At 45.6% G+C, this 22,901-nt stretch overlaps 1 protein-coding gene across 7 annotated transcripts in view; it reads left to right on the forward strand.

The window, feature by feature from the left end:
• The window catches only part of KIAA0753 (KIAA0753 ortholog), a 290,703-nt gene extending 284,502 nt beyond the window's left edge, over window positions 1-6,201 (forward strand). For all 7 annotated transcript variants that reach the window (XM_068270192.1, XM_068270189.1, XM_068270191.1 and 4 more), the window contains 3 exons: window positions 1,068-1,188; window positions 2,286-2,498; window positions 5,931-6,201. In XM_068270192.1, the coding sequence (XP_068126293.1) occupies window positions 1,068-1,188; window positions 2,286-2,498; window positions 5,931-6,057 (461 nt within the window). In that variant the 3' untranslated portion in view covers window positions 6,058-6,201. The remainder of the gene's footprint in view (window positions 1-1,067; window positions 1,189-2,285; window positions 2,499-5,930) is intronic.
• Window positions 6,202-22,901: the final 16,700 nt, after the last annotated feature.

The following is a 22,901-nucleotide window of genomic DNA, read 5'->3' on the forward strand; positions in this document are numbered from 1 at the left end:
TACAGTAAGGTGCCCCTCTGTAGCCCATATTATTGACTTTTTTTTGTAGCCGAAGTTTTTATATGGGCTACAAGTGCTGGAAGCCGAATTATTTCATTCTCCCACTATCCATGGCGGCCTGGAGGGGGAATAGTAATTAACACATCCCGGAGTTTTTTTGTAGCCGAAGTTTTTATATGGGCTACACCAGGCGCCTTTTTTTTTTTTGTAGCCGAAGTTTTTATATGGGCTACACCAAGCGTCTTTTTTGTAGCCGAAGTTGGTATATATATGGGCTCCACCAGGCGCCCTTTTTTACCGGCGCCCTTTTCATGTAGACTCGTATTTTACATTTTAAGATTTTTGTAACAGAGTTCCTTTAAAGTGGGACTATACTCCCCCCAAATTTTTCCGCTAAAACATTAAACACGCTGAAAAATGAATATGAAACACTGAGACCTCTCTGATGTCTTTTGATGCCCTTTGAATGCATATTTGCACTTCACTAAAGCTAACTGATATTATTGCCAGTTACAGGACAAATTACCAGAAGCAGTTCATCTCCAGTGTGCCACGCAATACATTATTAGCATTATTAGTGTGGGGCACTATACTAGAGTACTGCAAGGGTTTCCACGGTAATGCGTGTTAGTTACATGTTGCTGTAACAACACTCGAGTTACTTGAGTACTACACGTTGCACTAATAGCGTAATTCGCAGTACACTGACAAGACAAGAAAAATAACATTTATATCGCGCTTTTCTCCTGGCGGACTCAAAGCACCAGAGCTGCAGCCACTAGGGCGCGCTCTATAGGCAGTAGCAGTGTTAGGGAAACTTGCCTAAGGTCTCCTACTGAATAGGTGCTGGCTTACTGAACAGGCAGAGCCGAGATTCGAACCCTGGTCTCCTGTGTCAGAGGCAGAGCCCTTAACCATTACACCATCCAGCCAACATGCACTGCTGACAGTTGTACCGATAATATAGCTGCGCGCTGTCACCAACCAGCAATATTACCACTGGTTAGTGCATCAGGCCCTAAATGTAAGAAAGTGCCTGAGCCACTTTGACATGCTTTTTATTTCAGATCGATTACGTGGAAACCAAGAACAGAAACTGAGCTCTCCTCATCCCATTAGGATCACCAAACCTATAGGACAAAGGCAGCCTGTGGTGGACATCTTACTAGAAGAGCCTTTAGAAGGAGAGTAAGTGGAATAATTACCGGATTCCTCATGTATGTTTGTTGGTAACCATATGGCACATGATTGGCAGTCCATTCTTTAAATTACGGATATGGTTGTTAGGAACAACCAAGTATGGCATTCCAGTGTTTGGTATAATCTGGCAGGCTGAGACAATTCTTATACCTCTTGTGGATTCTATAACTGAGGTCTTCTTGCCATTCTTCCTGTTCCTGTTCCCATTCCTGCTACATTCTCAGTATAAATGTAGAGAAATATGGCAGCTATGAACAATGCCTGTCCTGCACTTTGGAAACAGGGTAGTATGTAAATGCAAGTGGAGGGGGCAGGGACAGTGTAAGAGGGTCTGAAGTACATGATTTCCTGAAGAAAGAGAGGCTTAAACTTCATAGACACACTAGACGAAACTTGGGCGAGGTGGCCGATAGCGACCATATCTGCTAAGAATCTAACATGTGTACAGCCTCACCCAGTGCCTTGGCCAACGATCAGCGGGGCGAATGGATCCGGCCAATAGCTTTGTTCTCACTTGACAGTGCCACTCTGTTGGCCAGCTGCATAAGAACAGAATACGTTGCTGGCCTGCAGGCTAATGACACCTCTGAACATTGTCTGCACAGTGTCAGCCCTGCTATGTTACCCAAGGGATTGGATACCATTAGTGTGTATGAACCTTTAGCTGAGAGAAATAAAAACAAATTAACAGCTGCATAGCTTTGTACCACATCAAATATAACTGGTAGAACCGGTCAGGTTTAAGTGGTGCAAGGCTGTGAAATTATCAATATTCCTTGATCACTTTTTAATCAGGGAAATGTCACATCACTTTTCAGTCAGGGTCAACAACATAAGTAAGTGTGTGACCACCTATAGTCTAACATATTAATCAGTTATATTCACATTTCTGTCCACAAAGGTTTTAAAGCTGTTTAAGGTAAATTATATGAAAATAACCCTACTATTTTTTCCTTCTGTGTACTCCTAAGGCCTGAGACACACAGTGAGCGATTTTGTGGCCATCAGCGCTGTATCTGCGTTTTATAATATATATTATATTTTATTTTTAAATGAAAATAAACATTGTTTTTTATATTTTGTAGTTCACTCCAAATAGGAAAAGATGAGTTGATTCGAAGTTCCCCATGCCAGTTTCTCCAGCACCCGATGTCACAAGCAAAAGGTTTCTTGCCCATCACTGTTCCTTCACAAATGCTGCAGAGCATTCACAATTACACAGAGAGGTATGACCGACACCTCCGGATGACCTCCCATGAGGAGGTGGGTGCCTTCAACCCATGGCACGTCTCCGAGAGGTGAGTGACTGTGTTTTCCCCGTGGCTTCTGTACAGAGACGCATTATGGCTATGCACTCATTCGTTCCTTGCTATTGCCTTACACGCTATAATGGTTAAATAGATCTCCACACAACAGTGATGCATCTGTATTGATTTAGACATTGTGAACAAGGGTACTTGTTCCAAACCTGTAATATTTATTAGTTTTATTCTGTAGTATATTTGCAATAAGGGTTATACTGCACACTATCTCCCCATTTTGCTGAATGATGTCAGTTTCTGTTACTTACCTCAGGAGGGGGAAGCCTCAGGGTCCCAATGAGGCTTCCCTCTCCTCTGTAGCTTGGGAGAATCCAGTGCTGGCTCAGCCGAAAGTCCCTCGACAAATCCTGACAAGGGTGCGCCTGCGCAAGTAATATTTACCTACTGCGATCCTGCGCAGGCGCAGCAGTGGATCTTCCTTCGGGCTAAGGCAGAAGTAGCCGAGCCCGATCGATCCGCTCTACTGCGCAGGCGCGTAGGACTCACACCTGTGCAGTAGATTGGATACGATCGGACTCGGCTATTTTCGCCTTAGCCTGAACGAAGAGCCGCTAATGCGCCCGCGCAGGATCGCGGTAGGTAAATATTTACCTCACCACTGTTCAGGGGGTCACAGCGCTGGATTGCTGGGACCTCGAAGGACATGGGCAAGCCTTGTTATGATCCAGATTCTTCCCCCCTCCCGAGGTAAGTATCCCCCAGAGGGGGAAGTTTATCTTACAGGTCTTCTTTAACCACTTGCCGACCAGGGGTGATTTGCCTGATCTGTGCTGCGTGGGCTCTCCAGCCCGCAGCACAGATTAGTATTATGCCAGGGCGATCAGACTTCCCCCCCCCCCCCCCTTTTTTCCCCACTAGGGGGATGTCCTGCCGGGGGGGTCTGATCGCCGCCGGCCATCTGCGTTTTGCGGGGGGGGTGGGGGGCTCCTCAAAGCCCCCCTCCGCAGCCATTTCCGCCCTCTGCCTCCTTACCTCCCTCCCTCCCTCTCTTCGTAATGCGCAGGACGGAGTTCCGTCCTGCGCATTGAAGGATAGGCTTCCGCCTATCAGATGCCGGCGATCCCCGGCCAATCAGAGGCCGGGGATCGCCGATCTGCCCTACGGCGCTGCGCCGTATGATGTAAACAGCAGGGATTTCTTCCCCGCGTGTTTACATTTTGCCGGCGAGCCGCGATCGGCGGCTCTCCGGCTGTTCACGGAGACACCCTCCGTGAACTGACATGGAAAGGCCGCTCGATCGAGCGCCCGTTTCCATGGTAACCCGCAGACGACCAGTTTACGCCAATCGGCGTTAGCTGGTCGTCAAGAGGTTAAGGTGGCCACACACACACACAGATTGCCACCCAATGTGCCCAACAGATTGGACCATTTCTAATCTAAATATGATGAAATCTATTGATAGTCTTTTAAATTGCAGCGTTGCACTGTTCGATGCAGCGTAATGCTATGGACCATCCATCTACTATCGCTTCTCCGCTGCCTCAGTTCAATTGAGATTTTCCACCTGAACTAATTTTTGCAAAAATAGATCGCAATTACAGTTGATGTTGCATGTTGTGTTATAGATTACCAGCAAACTCGAGTGAACAAACCTTCAGGAATCAACAGGCAAAGTCAATGCATGTATGGCCTGCTCCTATGTAGTCAAATACTGAAACTAAAGTCCTGCTCCTTAGGTCTGCAGTGCTGATAGTGTCAGGTCCACATAAGTAAAGCCAATGGATTAACCACAGTGTTCCTCTTTAACCTGTATTCACTTTAAAATCTGCAGTGCACTCAATTAGAGTGTAAATAAAGTAACAGAGGACAACTGAATAGCAAAAATCTACATTCTTTAAAGTGAACCTGAGATGGGGCCACAGTATAAAAACATACATACCTGGGGCTTCCTCCAGCCCTTTCCGGCTTGATTGCTCCCCTTCTGGCTTCCCGTTTGCCCACAACTGGCTTCGTAAATCCGCCAGTTGGTGTATGCGCAGTCCGGCAAGGCGAGCTCCCCATGCTGGGAGCGTTCTGCGCAGTAGTGCAGAACGCCCCTGGTGACGTGGACACGGCGGAAGCATGTGCGTGACTTGGCCGCGCATGCAAAGTTGGCCTCTGACTGGCCCGCAGCCAACACGGAGTCAGAAGAGGACGGTGTGGGAGTGATCAAGCTGAAGGGGCTGGAGAAAGCCCAAGGTATATATGTTTTTATGCTGTGGCCCCCTCTCAGGTTCCCTTTAATAGTTAAAACTAGAGGTGGGACGAATCTACAATTTCTTCAAATCTAAATCCAAAAAGGTTCTTGAATATCTCAAACCTTTCAAATCTCACGAATCCTGTACATAAGAGTTGTGTGATCCATGGTGTAGATTGCCCCAGTATAAGTAGCCAGGCATAGGTGCCCCCAGTATCGGTAGCCAGGCATAGGTGCCACAAGTATAGGTAGCCAGGATTAGGTGCTCCTAGCATAGGTAGCCAGGTATAGTTACCTCCAGTATAGGTAGCCAGGCATAAGTGCCCCCAGTATAGGTAGCCAGGCATAGGTGTCCCCAGTATAGATAGCCATGCCTAGGGGCCCGCAGTATAGGTAGCCAGGATTAGGTGCTCCTAGTATAGGAAGCCAGTTATAGTTGCCCCCCCGTATAAATAGCCTATGGTATAAATGTCCCCAGTATTTGTACCCCCCTCCCCAGGGTCTTCATTCGCTACCCCCCTCCCTTCCTCCTCTACTTTCCCCCACCCTTTCTCTGTTTCATTCTGTCCTGTGCAAGAGTTCGGTTCCATTTAAATGGTACAATCTTTAGCGAATGATCATATTTAACCTATCCACACCACAAAAGAATCCGACATGTGATCTTATCTCCAACCAGTTATATTCATACAGTATCTATGAAAAAAACCCCACCAAGCAGAACGTTCATTTCTTTAAGGAAAGGCTTGATAATGGGCTTGGTAAAGGATCGATTGGGCTTTTCGGCTTCTCTGTTTTCATCCAATGCAGTTTAAATAATCTGATCGAAAATACGATCGTTTACTAAAAATTGTACCATTAATGGGCAGTTGGGCACCTTAAATCACTTGTGTCTATAGGTGGCTTCACCTCTCAATGAACCACATTTGTACGATTGTATTATATCTACGGAATATGGCTTACTTAAACAATGTATGCAAAATGTATTCAGTCTCTTCACCTGCACACTGCACATTTGCCAATAAAGATGGCAAAAACGTGCAATCAGATTGTGAGCGGTGGCCAGCCTGATTGAATTTCATCTTTTCTGAACTTACTTGAATTTATTCTGAAAACGTTAATGCATAAATTATGCCTTCTGCGGCTATCTCACTTATTCATTCCTAATCTATACTAATGACATGAATTGAATTATGCAGTTCCAGTATAAATTGCCTTTGTTCATTATTTTACAGCCTAGCGGAAGAACTCATAAATGATGCCTTAAATGAGGTGGCAGCAGAGCTACATGACCTGTGCGAGGGTTACGCCGAAGCAGTCTTCACGTCAGAGTTTATGGAGCCTACAGACACCCACGACTAACCTCTATAAGGAGGCGTTTACTAAAGTGTGTGTGTGTGATTCTCTCCTTCCCTAAAGCAAAATAAAAATAATAGAAGGGACTCCCATGCAAAGTGTACAGGGGGATTTGGAGGACCTGCAGGCCACTTAAGCGGGGGAGGCATGAAGGACTTGCAGTCCACATGGAGGGGGGGGGGACTTGCAGGCCACATGGGGGGGGGGGGCGGGCTTGGAGCACTTTTAGGCTACATGGTGGGGGGGGGGGGGGGCTTTGAGGACTTGCAGGCCCCATGATGGGGGGGGGGGGGGGGTACTTGGAGGAATTGCAGGCCCCATGGAGGGGCTTGGAGGACTTCCAGGTAGACAAATCTTTGCGCTTACCTGAACAAAACACCCTTTTCTGGAGAGAAATTGATTGGATGAGCTAGTGAAGTTTGTCGTGTCTGTAGTGTTGTACCATAAATGACCCATGACTGGGGCAGGGTCAGTGCGTTGGCCAAACAATCATGATTATGCTTTCTATCTATGACTGTAGCTGGACCAAAATGTCTTTGAGGCAGCTGAAACATGCCTGTATCCCAACAATTCTGTGGTGTGTGTAATTGAAATCTTTGTATGTACTTGCATTATATAAATGTTTTGCCCCAGAATTTTATGGTGCCTTCACTTTCAGCTGAGACTTATTTATATCAGGTACCAGCAGTAAAAGTTTATCTTAAAAGATATGTGTAATGAATCCTACATCAATCCCAGATTGTCTCCTAAACAGTAAGAACCTTTTCACAATGCAGTGCTTATTTTTCCTTTCCTAAGGTAACCCGAGGTGAGAAGGATATAGAGGCTGAGCTATTTATTTCCTTTTAAACAATGCAAGTTGCCTGGCTGTACTCTTGATCCTGTATCTGTAATACTTTTAGTAAAAGACTCAAGCCTGAAGATCCTGTGCTCTTACTAAAGTGTGACTGGGTAAGCCACATGCTTGTTTCATTTGTGTGATTCAGACCCTACCGATACTAAAAAGATTAGCAGGACTGTCGGGCATCTTGTATTTTTTTATTTATTTTGACGGTCAACTGACGTAAGAGTGATATGGTGGCTGCCATATTTATTTCCTTTTAAAGTGAACCTCTAGATTAAAAATCTACTCGGCAGCACTGAAAAAGCTTGGTGTTTCTTTAACAGATTCACAGCATCAGAACTTTTTTTTTCCTTACCCAAGCCTCATTTTTAGCCGCACAGAAGAAAACTGCCTGGGCATTTTTCCCCTGATGCTGTGCAAAGCTTGATGGGATTTCTGATGTTGTTCTCCTTCTGCTGTTTTGGCGCTATTTTTTTTTATTTTGAATTTGAGATTTGAAGCCTAGCGTGCACAGCTGGGAGGGGTGATCAGGACACAGGACAGCTGGAACTGTGTCTCATGCTCCCTGTCATCTCCTTTCAACCAAAAAGATGGCTGCCCCCATGAAATCACAAACGTTTGCCTGTACTTTTAAAGCAGTGTGGGTAAGAGATTATATTACCTCTCTATTTTAATTAACATAACTAATGTAACTTAATGACAGTATGTTTGTTTAGGCTGAAGTTCCCCTAATGCTGGGAATACACAATGCGTTTCTGGCGCTCGATTCTGTGCTTGATGTTTTTGACGCTCGATTCTCCACTCGATCCTCTTCTGCTCCTTTTTCTTATCTTTTTCCATTCACTTCTATCAGAAATCAAGTGGCAAAACAATCGAACGTGAGATCGGACATGCCAGAAATGATCTATCTGCTGCAATAACGCATTGTGTATTCCCAGCATAATACCATTTCCTGGCATCCTGCTGTTCTTTTGGCTAAAGCAGTGTCTGAAAGCAGTGTAATTCACCTGAAACAAGCTTGCAGCTAATCCAATCAGACTTCCTTCAGAAACACCTGATCTGCATGCTTGTGCAGGGCCTATGGCTGAAAGTATTAGAGGCAGCAGAGGGTCCGCAGGATAGCCAGGAAACTAGTATTGTTTAAAAGGAAATAACCATGACTGCATCCATATTCCTCTCACTTCAGTTGTCCTTTAAAGAAAATAAATAAGACAACCTCCATATCCCTCTCACCTCAGGTTCCCTGTAAAAGATGGTGGTGCTCTGTGGCTGCCTTTTTACATTTGCTGCTTTTTATAGGCAGTCTTTTTATAGACCGGAATGGATTTTATTCCATCTCGGACAGTTGACTACAGTGTTTGAGCCCTTTTCAGAGTTTTGTTTTAGGATTTAAAGGGAAATTAGACTTTCACTTTGGCTCTCTATATTGCAAAGATTAATGATATTTCATTAATTTGATTTATTTCAGCGTCATTAGATTGTTGCCATGTTTGACTATTCATTCTTGCAGCTAGGTAGACGTTTATAGTAAGTCTCATGAGAGCAGTTCTTCAAACCGTTACCAATGTTACAGAGGAGTGCAGTATGGGCTTGCTATCAACTTTAGAAACCCTTAGCAGGATGCAGATCGAAATGTTAAATCAATGTTTTAATACATTACAGAGGACCATTGGTGAAAGATAGAGAGCCTGCAATAAAAAAGGCTATTACTGCTGCATGGATTGCTGTGTGGTTGGGTTAATCACTCACCCACTTACTGTAATTTATTGTCAAACTCCACCCCCTCCTCGGCAAAGCTACCATGGTGGGTTTTTTTTTTTTAAGTCTTCTAAAGCTGTGGCCACCCCCACCTGTGTCATCTGGTATGCCACCAGTTCGGCAGCCATGGCTTTACCACTTAACGACCGCCTAACGCCGATAGGCGTCGGCAGGTCGCAAGTAGGGATGGTCGGAAATGCCAATTTCTATTCCGCTGTAAATCCGCATTCCGCCATTGCCAATTACGGATTCCGCTTTCCGCTACCAATTTCCGCATTCCGATCCGGAAATCGTGAAAATTCCGCCCGACTTTAACATCAACTTTCTCAAAAACTCTAAGTCTAAGGTCTTTTTGAAAACTTTTTTTTGCATCTTGTTCACAACATTCTATTTAATAAACACTGAAAATTTGGTGTTTCTATGACTTACCGGGGCTTTGCTATTAACCGCTAAAGTCGGCGGTTTTTTACTGTAATGTAAAATGCAGAAAATGGGCAGATGCAGATTTTCTGCATTTTACATTACAGTAAAAATCCGCCGAACAAGATGCAATCCGTGAACAAGATGCAAAAAAAGTTTTCAAAAAGACCTTATAGTTTTTGAGAAAATTGATGTTAAAGTCGGCGGAAATTTCCGCGATTTCCAGCGGAATTCCGCCTACCGCACTTGCATTACCGATTTCCGCATTCCGATGCGGAAATGCAATTTCCGATCGGAATTTCGGAAATTGCATTTCTGCGGAATCCGAATGAGCATCCCTAGTCGCAAGTGGTTTCCCATGGAGCCGCCTTTCCATATCAGTTCACGGAGGGTGTCTCCATGAACAGCCTGTGAGCCTCCTAAGGCAGGCTAATTTAAACACGCGGGGAAGAAATCCCCGCTGTTTACATCATACGGGGAGATCGGCGATCCCCTGCCTCTGATTGGCCGGGGATCGCCGCAGTCTGATAGGCTGAAGCCTATTAGAGGCGGTGCAGGACGGATCTCCGTCCTGCGCCACCCAGGGGAGGGAGGGAAGGACAGGGAGGCCGAAAATCGCTGCGGGGGGGGGCCTTTGAGGAGCCCCCCGCAAGGTGAAAATAGCCGGCGGCGATCAGACCCCCCCAGCAGGACATCCCCCTAGTGGGGAAAAAAGGGGGGAAATCTGATCGCCCTGGCTGATTCCTGATCTGTGCTGTGGGCTGGAGAGCCTACGCAGTACAGATCTGGGAGAAATGGCCTGGTCCTTAAGTGGTTAATTGGTGCAGGTGGGAGTGGCCACAGAGCTTCGGAAAACTATTTAGCACTAGGGAACATTTTTGTCTCAACTTTATTTGAACTTTAACACAACTGTGACGTCTGATAGAACTGAATATAATGTCAACATACCACCCATTCCTCATGGTTTTACAGCTTTCTTCACTTTTTAACTATTCAGATTTTTATTTGTGTCAAACCTTTTTATGTAGTTTTAATTTTACTTTCATTGCAGGCAGAACCACTGTTTTTAGGGTTTATAATATTTTGTATTTTTATTTAATTACTACCTCATTAGATTTATATTTTGATAAGTTTGTTTGGCACCTTCAGTTTAATTCTTTTTTTTTTTTATATAAAATATTGTTAAAGCTGTGTTTGTTACAGAAGTAAAATAACTTATTTCAAGAAATATTTGCCAGTGTCGTTCTTATAAAACTGCCAGTTTGATATCCAGTTTTGCAGAAGGTAAATATGTTTTCATTGGAAATCGCAGTACTTGCTATAATTTCATTTACATTTTTAAACTCATTTAAAATGCATACATTTCTGTGTGAACAAAAAGCAAAATCCATAGTAGTTTAGCTGGATAGTGTACTGGATAAAGACACCACCTTTGGGTTTCACTTCCAGGGTTTGAATCCTGGTTCAGTAAGGACTCCTTGGGCAAGACTCTGTAACGCTTCAAAGACAATTAACCCTTTGCACACTCATACACAAATCCTCATTCAAACAGCTAATCAAAGTCAGAGGTCTTAGTTGACAACACTGTGCACTATTTTTGCACAGCCGCATACACCGCACAGAAGTTCCTCTGTTAGTGTGTGTCCCAACTCCATTTCTATAACATGCAAGCATACAGTGCATCAACCTATCAAACAGATTAGGAGGTCATATCCTTATCGCTCCTCTCCTGGGGTAGACAGTGCATCAAGGCTAACCTCTCAAGAGGTTCTCTTTGATTGGTCACACCCTCTTTAGTACCTCCATTTTATTTACAGTAAGTTCCTCATTAGGGATATGAGCCAGGATTCTATGTCTTCTGTCTCTAACACTGCAGGTTGGCCTCCTGGGTGCGCTGTTAGTGACACTTTGAGTTCAACGGGATAAAGTACAGCTGCCTGCACATCGGGGGCGGATTTACCATAAGACACTGTAGGCACATGCGACAGGCGCCTGATGATGGAAAGGCGTCACTCCCTTCCCAGAGTGCCTCCTTCCCTATGCAGAGTCCTGATGAGTGAATGAGAGGTTACTCACCTTACTCTTGGCATTCCACTGACAAGATCTCCCTTCAGTCAGGGGAACCTCTAGCTACTTAATACTGAGGTTCCTCTAGCTACCTAATACTTGGGGGTACCTCTAGTTACTTAATATTGAGGGTACTTCTGGCTACTAAAGGGGCACCTATAGCTACTTGTGATGGAAAGGAAGTGATTCCAGCAGGGAATCTATTGAAAACCAAACTGCAGAGTTGCACTGTTTGATGCAGTGCAAAGCTATAGGCCATTGTTCTGCCAATGCTCCTGGCCAGCCCAAGATTGTTTTCCATCCTGTCCGATTGATACTTTCAATCAATTTTTTTGTCTAAATTGATCAAAGATCTGATATTTTGGAGAGTCAGTTCTCAACAGATTAATTGAATCTGCAAGGAATCAAATGAGAATATTGATGAGTGTATGGGCACCTTTAGACCAGTGTTTCCCAACCGCTGTTCCGCGGCACACTAGTGTGCCGCGGAACGTTGCCTGGTGTGCCGTGCTCTTATCCCCCCTCCCGCCCGTCCCTGCGGCCGCCGCTGTTATTACCTTAGCAGCGGCCGCTCTCCCCTCTCCAGACCATGTATATGCTAGCAGCGTATCTCCGGCTGCTCTGTGTGATGCACTGATGCGGAAGGAGGCAGGGCTCGGTTACCATAGTAACGGCGATACATATCGCCGTTACAGGAAGCCGCTGCCCTCCTTTCTTCCGCATCAGTGCATCACACAGAGCAGCCGGAGATACGCTGCTTGAATATACACGCGCCGGAGAGGGGGAGAGCGGCCGCTGTTAACAAGGTAATAACAGAGGCGGCCGCGGGGACGGGCGGGAGGCACTAAACTGGCTATACTGGGGCACTATTCTGGGGTACTATGCTGGCTATCCTGGGGCACTATTCTAGCTATACTGGGGCACTATTCTGGCTATACTGGGGCACTATACTAGCTATACTGGGGGGCTATACTGGGGCACTATTCTAGCTATACTGGGGCACTATTCTGGCTATACTGGGGCACTATACTAGCTATACTGGGGGGCTATACTGGGGCACTATACTGGCTATACTGGGGCACTATTCTAGCTATACTGGGGCACTATTCTGGCTATACTGGGGCACTATACTAGCTATACTGGGGGGCTATACTGGGGCACTATACTGGCTATACTGGGGCACTATACTGGGGCACTAAACTGGCTATACTGGGGCACTATACTAGCTATACTGGGGCACAATACTGGCTATACTGGGGGGGCTATACTGGGGTACTATACTGGCTATACTGGGGCACTATACTGGCTATACTGGGGCACTATACTAGCTATACTGGGGGGCTATACTGGGGCACTATACTGGCTATACTGGGGCACTATACTGGGGCACTAAACTGGCTATACTGGGGCACTATACTAGCTATACTGGGGGGCTATACTGGGGCACTATACTGGCTATACTGGGGCACTATACTGGGGCACTAAACTGGCTATACTGGGGCACTATACTAGCTATACTGGGGCACAATACTGGCTATACTGGGGGGGCTATACTGGGGTACTATACTGGCTATACTGGGGCACTATACTGGCTATACTGGGGCACTATACTAGCTATACTGGGGGGCTATACTGGGGCACTATACTGGGGCACTATACTGGGGCACTAAACTGGCTATACTGGGGCATTATTCTGGGGCACTATACTAGCTATACTGGGGCACTATACTAGCTATACTGGGGCACAATACTGGCTATACTGGGGGGCTATACTGGCTATACTGGGGCACTATACTGGCTATACTGGGGCACTATACTAGCTATACTGGGGGGCTATACTGGGGCACTATACTGGCTATACTGGGGCACTATACTGGGGCACTAAACTGGCTATACTGGGGCACTATTCTGGGGCACTATACTAGCTATACTGGGGCACAATACTGGCTATACTGGGGGGCTATACTGGGGTACTATACTGGCTATACTGGGGCACTATACTGGCTATACTGGGGCACTATACTGAGGCAACTAAACTCCCTACACTGGGGCAACTATGCCAGCTATGCAGCCGCACAACCCCCCCATAGCGGCACTGTCCACTAGGTCGCGCAAACAACCGGGGGCCGCATCGCCCCCACCGCGCGCGCGCCGTTCCCCGGAGAAAAATTTGGTCAGACAGTGTTCCCCGGGCCGGAAAAGGTTGGGAAACACTGCTTTAGACAACAATCAACCTATAGATAAATACCATGCAATTCACTTGAAAATGTTTTATATAAAAAGGTAAATATTTTCTTAAAATGTAATTCATGATTCTGATGGAGGTCTTCCAGTTTGCACATTTTTTAACCTTTTTACTGCCTTAGTGTGTTGCTAATACATAATAGACAGGGCCTTTTAGTGATGTCCAAAGCCCTGGCCCACAGAGCCTCCCCCAGTGGCCCTCCATGTTCTGCCCCCATCCTGTGGTAGCTCCACCCCCACTCTGTGTGGCAGCATGTTGCCACTGGAGTTGATGGGGCAGAGGATCATAGACTGCTGCAGCATGTAGGGACAGCTGAGTGCCAGCCCAGAGGGTTAGAAGAGGAAGTAAGGAGTGATGGAGAGTGACTGCACTGGAGCAGGTACTGTATGTATTTATGTGTTTATCCATGTATTTGTGTGTATTTATGCATGTGTGTGTTTGAGGGCCCTTTTATGCCTATGTGCAGTGCTGTCTGTTATGATGCACCACGCATTGTGTGTGCGACACACAAGATGGACTTTCATAACCCTAGTCCCTTAGCAGCCTGGCCAATATAGGTACCCAATAGGTCCGCCTCCATAACGCAAGTAAGAGAAAATGAGTCATTTAAGAGAAATGTTTATCCTGTTTACCTGGAGTATCCTGAGTATTTTACAGTGGCTAAAAACAGCAGTTCAATTTTAGTCTCTAGCCGTATTGTGTTCTTAACAATGCATGTTTGATTGTATATGTTTACACTGTCATGCCAAATGTCCTTTCTTAAGAACTGTTCATAAATTGTACATCTATGCAAATTTGGCAATAAAAAGTTAAATATAAAAAAAAAAAAAAAAAAAAAGATGGACTTTCATGTTACCATTCACTGCAGATAAATTCACGATCACATAATGGACTTCTTAATTAGGTTTACTGCTGTAATCACGTGGGATCTTCAACTGTTTCTTAAAATGACCTCCTATTTGGTCAGTCCTATTTTTGTTCTGGCAAAAATACTTTTTTCTTTAATAAAAATACTTTAAGACCTAAAGGTCAGTGCCGTAAATGTCTAAAATGATGTCCCCATACAAGTGAATGACACCTGCTATGTTGGCTAAAGCCTCATACAGATGCCCGACTAAAGTCGCCTCCGCCGATAGAAAGGCGTGTGTACAGACCTCCACCGGGCGGATCAACTTGGCAGAGCGACGGCCAACTTCTCTGTGCACGGCACTCCCCCGCGTGACATCACTCAGTCCTCTAGCATAGCAACAGAACACATTGTCAGCTACACAGCGTCTGTATAGGCCGGCCCAGCGATCTTGCCCAAGGGAATCGGTTCCCGAACCCAACAGGCAACAGAAGTCAGGTGTGTACCTACCTTAATGCTGGGTACACACGGTACGATTTTCCGTGCGATTGATTCATCCGATTCATAAAATCACTCATGTCTGATATTATTCCTGATCGATTCTGCTCTTGATTTCTCATAGAAGTGAATGGAAAAAGATAAGTAAAACAACAGAAGATAAGAGAATCGGGTGCAAAATCGAGCGGAAAAAACAATCGGGTCAGAAAATCGTACCGTGTGTACCCAGCATTAGACAGGTCACATTGCAGATCAAATTGTACTGTGAAGTCTGTAGTCTACTGCCAGCACAGATCCATCCCCAAGTCAGATTTATACAGATATATATATAGTCTACAAATCTCACCTAACTGTTTTAGTCAGTAAAGCACTGTAAGTTCATGAGACTCTAGAGCTTGTGCATTATTGCATCTTGCCCCATCCCAGCATCCATGATACACCTGCAAAACTTGTGTTATTTTAAACAGCTCATATAATTCAAATACAGTAGCTCCTCAGGCAGCTTGCGTGTAAAATGACAACCCCCTATCCATGACGGGATTAAAATACTCCAGTAAAGCAGATTAAATGTTTACAGTTTTCCGAACTAATTTTTGCTCTATCGTTACTTGCTATTCCATTTTGGACCTGTAGATGGCATAAATCCACCTGCTTCTGAAGAAGATTTATCAGGAAAGCACCTAAGCGGCTGAATTGTGAATTCGCTTTGATAGCTTGTCCATGTAGTTTTCTATTCTAATTTCAAATTTAATACTGTATATGCATTTAGCATTGAAGAATTTTCTTTAAATCTAGTACTACTGTAGCCCTTTGGGAGAATGGAGTGTGATTAGGGAATGTATTTGACATGTGTAATGTAATATTAGCATGATGGGCTAAAATTTGCCTTGAGATTCAGCGCTGTGGAACCAAATAGGCGCATACATAGGCCTTAAGCGAGTATTTGGGCGCATGTACTTGGGTTGCTAGGCAACCATATGCACAGAGCGGGGAACCTTCCAGAAACTGCGCGAGCCACAGGCTGAGGAGACTGGTTATAACCAGTTCTCACAGCGCGCAGTTCAGTCAGGCGGCGGTGAGCTAGGGGAACAGAGGCCCACACCGGAGCAGCCGTAGCAGTCACCCCATGAAGCAGAGCGGGGGCCCGGCGGCAGCTAAACGGACACAAAGGAGAGAGAGCATAGTCAGAAGTGACAGAGACCAAGCGGCGACTAGAAAAAAAAGATTAGAGACATCAGGCCAGATCCGAGCCAGTACAGAGAGAGAGAGAGAGACACTGTTGAGACAGATGAGTATAAGCATTGTGACTTTGCCACAGACTGATCAGAGTAGTAGCCAGCAACAAGGTGAAAAGAGCTAAGATTCAGTGATGGTTGAGAAAGTGACAGCTAACCACAGTATACTGAATTTATCATCTGATGAAGGTGATGTGATTAGGATCTGCCTGTCTGATATACTCTTAAGGAAACAGTAACGTTGTGATGATAAACAGTTCATTTCTGCAATATAACACTGTATTGCCTATAGAAACGAAGACTGTTTCTAAGTTACAACCAGTGTGAGTGAACTTTATTGCCAGAGAGTATATGGCCTCTGTCAAGCCCCTCATGTGTAGCTCAGCCGCAAGTAGTGATTGTGCTCTAGAGACATTTTGCCTGTCAGCCTGCATCAGTTCCTCAGTTTATGTACCAACAGCCTGATATTAAAGTGCATCATAAGGGATATTTGTTCTACTTAAGCGCAAGGCCTGTGAAAGAGAGAGAGCATTTGAGATAAAGAGAACCTGTCAGTTAAATATAACAAGTTCTGTCAGGCAGCAGAAAAGGAGAAGATTTGTGATGGAGTCACGTTGCATCCAGTGACACTAAAAGAACCACAGTAAAAAGGCAAGTAGCACCTGATAGAGAAAAGAAGTCAAACAGAGTTGGTGATACAAGTATTGCAATTGCATAAGCTTGAGCTTTATTTAGTGTTAAGTCCAAACAGCATGGAGAAATATTGGTGCTATAGCTAGGTGCATTTGTTTTTTTTGTTTCCATTTATTTCTTTGACCCCCTATTGTTATTTTATTTGGGGACCACAGTATAGAGAAGGAGAGTCTGAGAAGTCCTCTGAGCCAAAAAGGTGTAAATCATTTTGGTGCCATAAACCAACAAAAGAAAGTGAAAGTTGTTTCATTGCCATAACAAGAGAACCTCTAACACCCTAAGGCAGGGGTCTCAAACTCAATTTACCTGAAGGCCGCAGGAGGCAAAGTCAGGATGCGGCTGGGCGCATAAGGGAATCAATCAGCAGCTCCCGCGGGCAGAGGCAGCGATGCGCCGCGATTGACGTCAGGAGAGGCAGAACTGAAGCTGAAAGCTCTGCCCCTTCCAGGAAATGCTGGCGGATTACCCCCCGGGTGATTTGGGGGCTCTGCAGCCCTCGTTTAGCGGCGGGGATGAGGCGGATTACTTGGGAGCACTGAAGCGAACCATAAGTAAGCTTTTGCAGGCGAGGGCCACAAAATATTGTATCGAGGGCCGCAAATGGCCGTGAGTTTGAAACCCCTGCCCTAAGGTTTTGCTGAGCAATATACAGTGGGATGCGAACGTTTGGGCAACCTTGTTAACTATCATGATTTTCCTGTATAAATTGTTGGTTGTTATGATAAAAAATGTTAGTTAAATATGTCATATAGGAGACACACAAAGTGATATTTGAGAAGTGAAATGAAGTTTATTGGATTTACAGAAAGTGTGCAATAATTGTTTAAACAAAATTAAGTAGGTGCATCAATTTGGGCACGGTTCTCATTTTATTGATTCCAAAACCTTTAGAACTAATTATTGGAACTCAAATTGGCTTGGTAAACTCAGTGACCCCTGACCTACATACATAAGTGAATCCAATTATGTGAGTATTTAAGGTGGGCCAATTGCAAGTTTCCCTCCTCTTTTAATTTTCTCTGAAGAGTAGCAACATGGGGGTCTCAAAACAGCCTCAAATGACCTGCAGACAAATATTTTTCACCATTATGGTTTAGGGGAAGGATACAGAAAGCTGTTTCAGAGATTTCAGCTGTTTGTTTCTACAGTTAAGAACATGTTGAGGAATTGGAAGACCACAGGCTCAGTTCAAGTTAAAGCTCGAAGTGGCAGACCAAGAAAAATCTCGGATAGACAAAAGCGACGAATGGTGAGAACAGTCAGTCAACCCATAGACCAGCACCAAAGACCTACAACATCATCTTGCTGTAGATGGAGTCACTGTGCATCGTTCAACCATTCGGCACACTTTACTCAAGGAGATACTGTATGCGAGAGTGATTAAGAGGAAGCCTTTTCTCCGCCCACAGCACAAACAGAGCAGCTTGAGGTATGCTAAAGCACATTTGGACAAGCCAGCTTCATTGTGCAATAAGGTGCTGCGGACTGATGAAACTAAAATTGAGTTATTTGGACATAACAAGGAGTGTTATGCATGGAGGAAAAAAACAGCATTCCAAAAAAAAAAAAAAACAAACACCTGCTACCTAAAGTATAATATGGTGGTGGTTCCTTCATGCTGTGGGACTGTGTGGCTAGTGCAGGGACTGGGAATCTTGTCAAAGTTGAGGGACGCATAGATTCCACTCAGTATCAGCAGATTCTGGAGACCAATGTCCAGGAATCTGTGACAAAGCTGAAGCTGTGCCGGGGCTGGATCTTTCAACAAGACAACATCCCTAAACGCTGCTCAAAAACCACTAAAGCATTAATGCAGAGGAACAAGTACAACGTTCTGGAATGGCCATCTCAGTCCCTAGACCTGAATATAATTGAAAATCTGTGGTGTGAGTTAAAGAGAGCTGTCCATGCTCGAAAGCCATCAAACCTGAATGAACTAGAGATGTTTTGTAAAGTGGAATGGTCCAAAATACCTTCAACCAGAATCCAGACTCTCATTGGAACCTACAGGAAGCGTTGAGAGTTAGAGATGTAGCGAACGGTTCGCCGGCGAACTTTGGTGGTTCGCGTTCGCCATGCACAGGCGAACTTTTGCAGAAGTTAAAGAGAAACTCCGACCAAGAATTGAACTTTATCCCAATCAGTAGCTGATACCCACTTTTACATGAGAAAAATAATGATTTTCACAAACAGACCATCAGGGGGCGCTGTATGACTGATTTTGTGCTGAAACCCCTCCCACAAGAGGCTCTGGTACCGTACGGTACTCTGGGCAAACTGTCACAATGTAACAATGTTCAGACAGGAAATAGCTGTCTGTTAAAGCCAGACCAGCTAGAAACAGCTCCATAATCTGCCCACAGTAACAATGTCACCATGTAATACATGTCAGAATGTGAATCTGGGAGAGGAAAGATTTTACAATGAGCAAACACTGACTAAATCATTTATACATAATTATGGTAAAAATGAAGCACTTTTTTTATTACATTATTTTCACTGGAGTTCCTCTTTAAATTCGCCCCATAATGCTCTATGGAGCAGAACTTTGACCCTCTGCATCACAGTCAGCAGGCATATTGTAGCCAATCAGACTGCACTCACGGCTGGGGCCCCACCCCCCCCCCCCCCCTTATAAAAGGCAAGGTCCTTGTGCCTTTTTACTCACTCGTCTGCCTACACTAATTAGCTAAGGGACAGCTGCTACACACACTCTGCTAGGGAAAGTTTAATTAGGCTCTTGTATATTACACCCTCCTACCCTCTACCCTCCTACCTATTCCCTCCTACCGGAGGGAGGAGGGTCTCATCTGCCAGGGAATTATAGTATTTCAAAAGCCAGCTTACATACCGTGGCTGGGAATCGAACCCAGGTCTCACTGTGTGGTGGGCAAGTAACTTAACCACTGTACCACCAACACCACTAACTGAAGCTAGCCTAGCATGTACCATTTCTGCTCAATCCAAGAGAAACATTAGGTTGCTTAAAGGGAACCTTAACTGAGAGTGATATGGATGTTTCCTGTTAAACAATACCAGTTGCCTGGCAGTCCAGCTGATCTCTGTGGCTGCAATAGTGGCTGAATCACACCCTGAAACAAGCATGCAGCTAATCCAGTCTGACTTCAGTCAGAGCACCTGATCTGCATGCTTGTTCAGGGGCTGTATAAAAGTATTAGAGACACAGGATCAGCAGGCGATTCCGGCAACTGGTATTATTTTAAAAGGAAAAATCCATATCCTTCTCAGTTTAGGTTCCCTTTAAGGATTTGTAGCATAAAAGCCAACTCACATTGGCTGGGAATTGAACCCAGGTCTTACTGTGTGGTGGGCAAGTACCTTAACCGCTGTACCACCAACACTACTAACTGAAGCTAGCCTAGCATGTACCATTTCTGCTCAATCCAAGAGAAAAATTAGACCAGACAAATAACATTTATATCACGCTTTTCTCCTGCTGGACTCAAAGCACCAGAGCTGCAGCCACTAGGGCACACTCTATAGGCAGTAGCAGTGTTAGAAAAACTTGCCTAAGGTCTCCTACTGAATGGGTGCTGGCTTACTGAACCCCAGATAGCCAGATAGATTCATCTCTCTCTCTTGTATTTTTGAGCATAAATGGTACATGCTAGGCTGGCTTCAGCATTTAGTGTTGGTGGTACAGTGCCTGGCTATCTGGGGTTCACTTAGGACAACTGTTGAACACAAAAGGCAAGGCCATGCCTGGCTACAAATCCTTAAGCAGTGGTTGGATGGTGTAATGGTTAAGGGCTCTGCCTCTGGCACAGCAGACCAGGGTTCGAATCTCGGCTCTGTCTGTTCAGTAAGCCAGCACCTATTCAGTAGGAGACCTTAGGCAAGTCTTCCTAACACTGCTACTGCCTATAGAGTGTGCCCTAGTGGCTGCAGCTTTGGCGCTTTGAGTCTGCCAGGAGAAAAGCGTGATATAAATGTTATTTGTCTTGTCTAATGATTCTCATGGATTGAGCAGAAATGGTACATGCTAGGCTAGCTTCAGTTAGTAGTGTTGGTGGTACAGTGGTTAAGGTACTTGCCCACCACACAGTGAGACCTGGGTTCAATTCCCAGCCACGGTATGTAAGCTGGCTTTTGAAATACTATAATTCTCTGGCAGATGAGACCCTCCTCCCTCCGGTAGGAGAGAGGAGGGAATAGGTAGAAGAGTGGAGGGAGGCCTATAATTGAAAATAGACCTTAAAGTAGGGGTTTATGAGAAATCTAGATTTTTGCCTGGGACTTTTGAAGTGTATATTACTCAATCATGTCTGCCTCCAGGTATTAGATCCCTTGAAACATGTTTTCTATCATTTTTCCAGCCGTTAGAATTTTTTCTATTTTTCAAAGTTCGCCTCCCCATTGAAGTCTATTGTGGTTCGCGAACTTTTTCGCGAACCGAACCTTTTGCGGAGGTTCATGAACAGGGTTCGCGAACCTAAAATCGGAGGTTCGCGACATCACTATTGAGAGGCTGTAATTTCTGCAAAAGGAGAATCTACTAAATATTGTTTTAATTTCTTTTTTGTGATGCCCATATTTATGCACCTGCCTAATTTTGTTTTAACAATTATTGCACACTTTCTGTAAATCCAATAAACTTCATTTCACTTCTCAAACATCACTGTGTGTGTCTCCTATATAATATATTTAACTGACATTTTTTATCATAACAACCTACGATTTATACAGGAAAATCATGACAATTAACCACTTCCCGACCGCAGTATAGACAAATGGCGGCCGGGAAGTGGACCCCGCAAGGACCGCCGTATTGACAAATGGCGGCGGTCCTTGTAGGGGCATGGGCGGAGCGATCGCGTCATCAGTGACGCGATCCTCCGCCTCCGCCTGGCGCCGCTCACCCGCCGCAACATCCCGCCGGCCATACGGAAGCGCCGGCGGGATGTTAACCCGACGATCGCCGCATACGAAGTGTATAATACACTTTGTAATGTTTACGCCCACAGCACCCATTAGACCCCCCCCCCCTGCCCACCCCCCAGACCCCTGTTTGCACCCAATCACCCATCAATCACTCCCTGTCACTATCTGTCAACGCTATTTTTTTTTATCCCCCCCCTTGCCCCCTGCTCCCTCCTGATCACCCCCACCCCTCAGATTCTCCCCAGACCCCCCCCCCCCCCATGTACTGTATGCATCTATCCCCCCTGATCACCTGTCAATCACCCATCAATCACCCCCTGTCACTGCCACCCATCAATCACCCCCTGTCACTGCCACCCATCAATCAGCCCCTAACCTGCCCCTTGCGGGCAAACTGATCACCCACCCACACCAATAGATCGCCCGCAGAGCCGACATCAGATCACCTCCCAAGCGCAGTGTTTACATCTATTCTCTACCCTAAACACCCACTAATTACCCATCAATCACCCCCTATCACCACCTGTCACTGTTACCCATCAGATCAGACCCTAATCTGCCCCTTGCGGGCACCCAATCACCCGCCTACACGCTCAGATTGCCCTCAGACCCCCCCTTATCAATTCGCCAGTGCAATATTTACATCTGTTCTCCCCTGTAATAACCCACTGATTACCTGTCAATCACCTATCAATCACCCCCTGTCACTGCCACCCATCAATCACCCCCTGTCACTGCCACCCATCAATCACCCGCTGTCACTGCCACCCATCAATCAGCCCCTAACCTGCCCCTTGCGGGCAATCTGATCACCCACCCACACCAATAGATCGCCCGCAGATCCGACGTCCAATCACCTCCCAAGTGCAGTGTTTACATCTGTTCTCTACCCTAAACACCCACTAATTACCCATCAATCACCCCCTGTCACTGCTACCTATCAGATTAGACCCCTATCTGCCCCTAGGGCACTCAATAAACCGCCCACACCCTCAGAATGCCCTCAGACCCCAGCCCTGATCACCTCGCCAGTGCATTGCTTGCATCTATTCCCCCCTCTAATCACACCTTGAGACACCCATCAATCACCTCCTGTCACCCCCTAGCACACCTACCCATCAGATCAGGCCGTAATTTGCCCCGTGTGGGCTCTTGATCACTCGGCCAAACCCCTCAGACCCCCTTCCGATCACCTCCCCAGTGCATTGATTGCATCTATTTTCCCCTCCACCACCCCCTGAGACACCCATCGATCACCTCCTGTCACCCCCCTAGCACTCCTATCCATCAGATCAGGCCCAATACAACCTGTCATCTAAAAGGCCACCCTGCTTATGACCG

The sequence above is a fragment of the Hyperolius riggenbachi genome, chromosome 2 (genome assembly GCF_040937935.1).
Source record: "Hyperolius riggenbachi isolate aHypRig1 chromosome 2, aHypRig1.pri, whole genome shotgun sequence".
NCBI classification, from domain to species: domain Eukaryota; kingdom Metazoa; phylum Chordata; class Amphibia; order Anura; family Hyperoliidae; genus Hyperolius; species Hyperolius riggenbachi.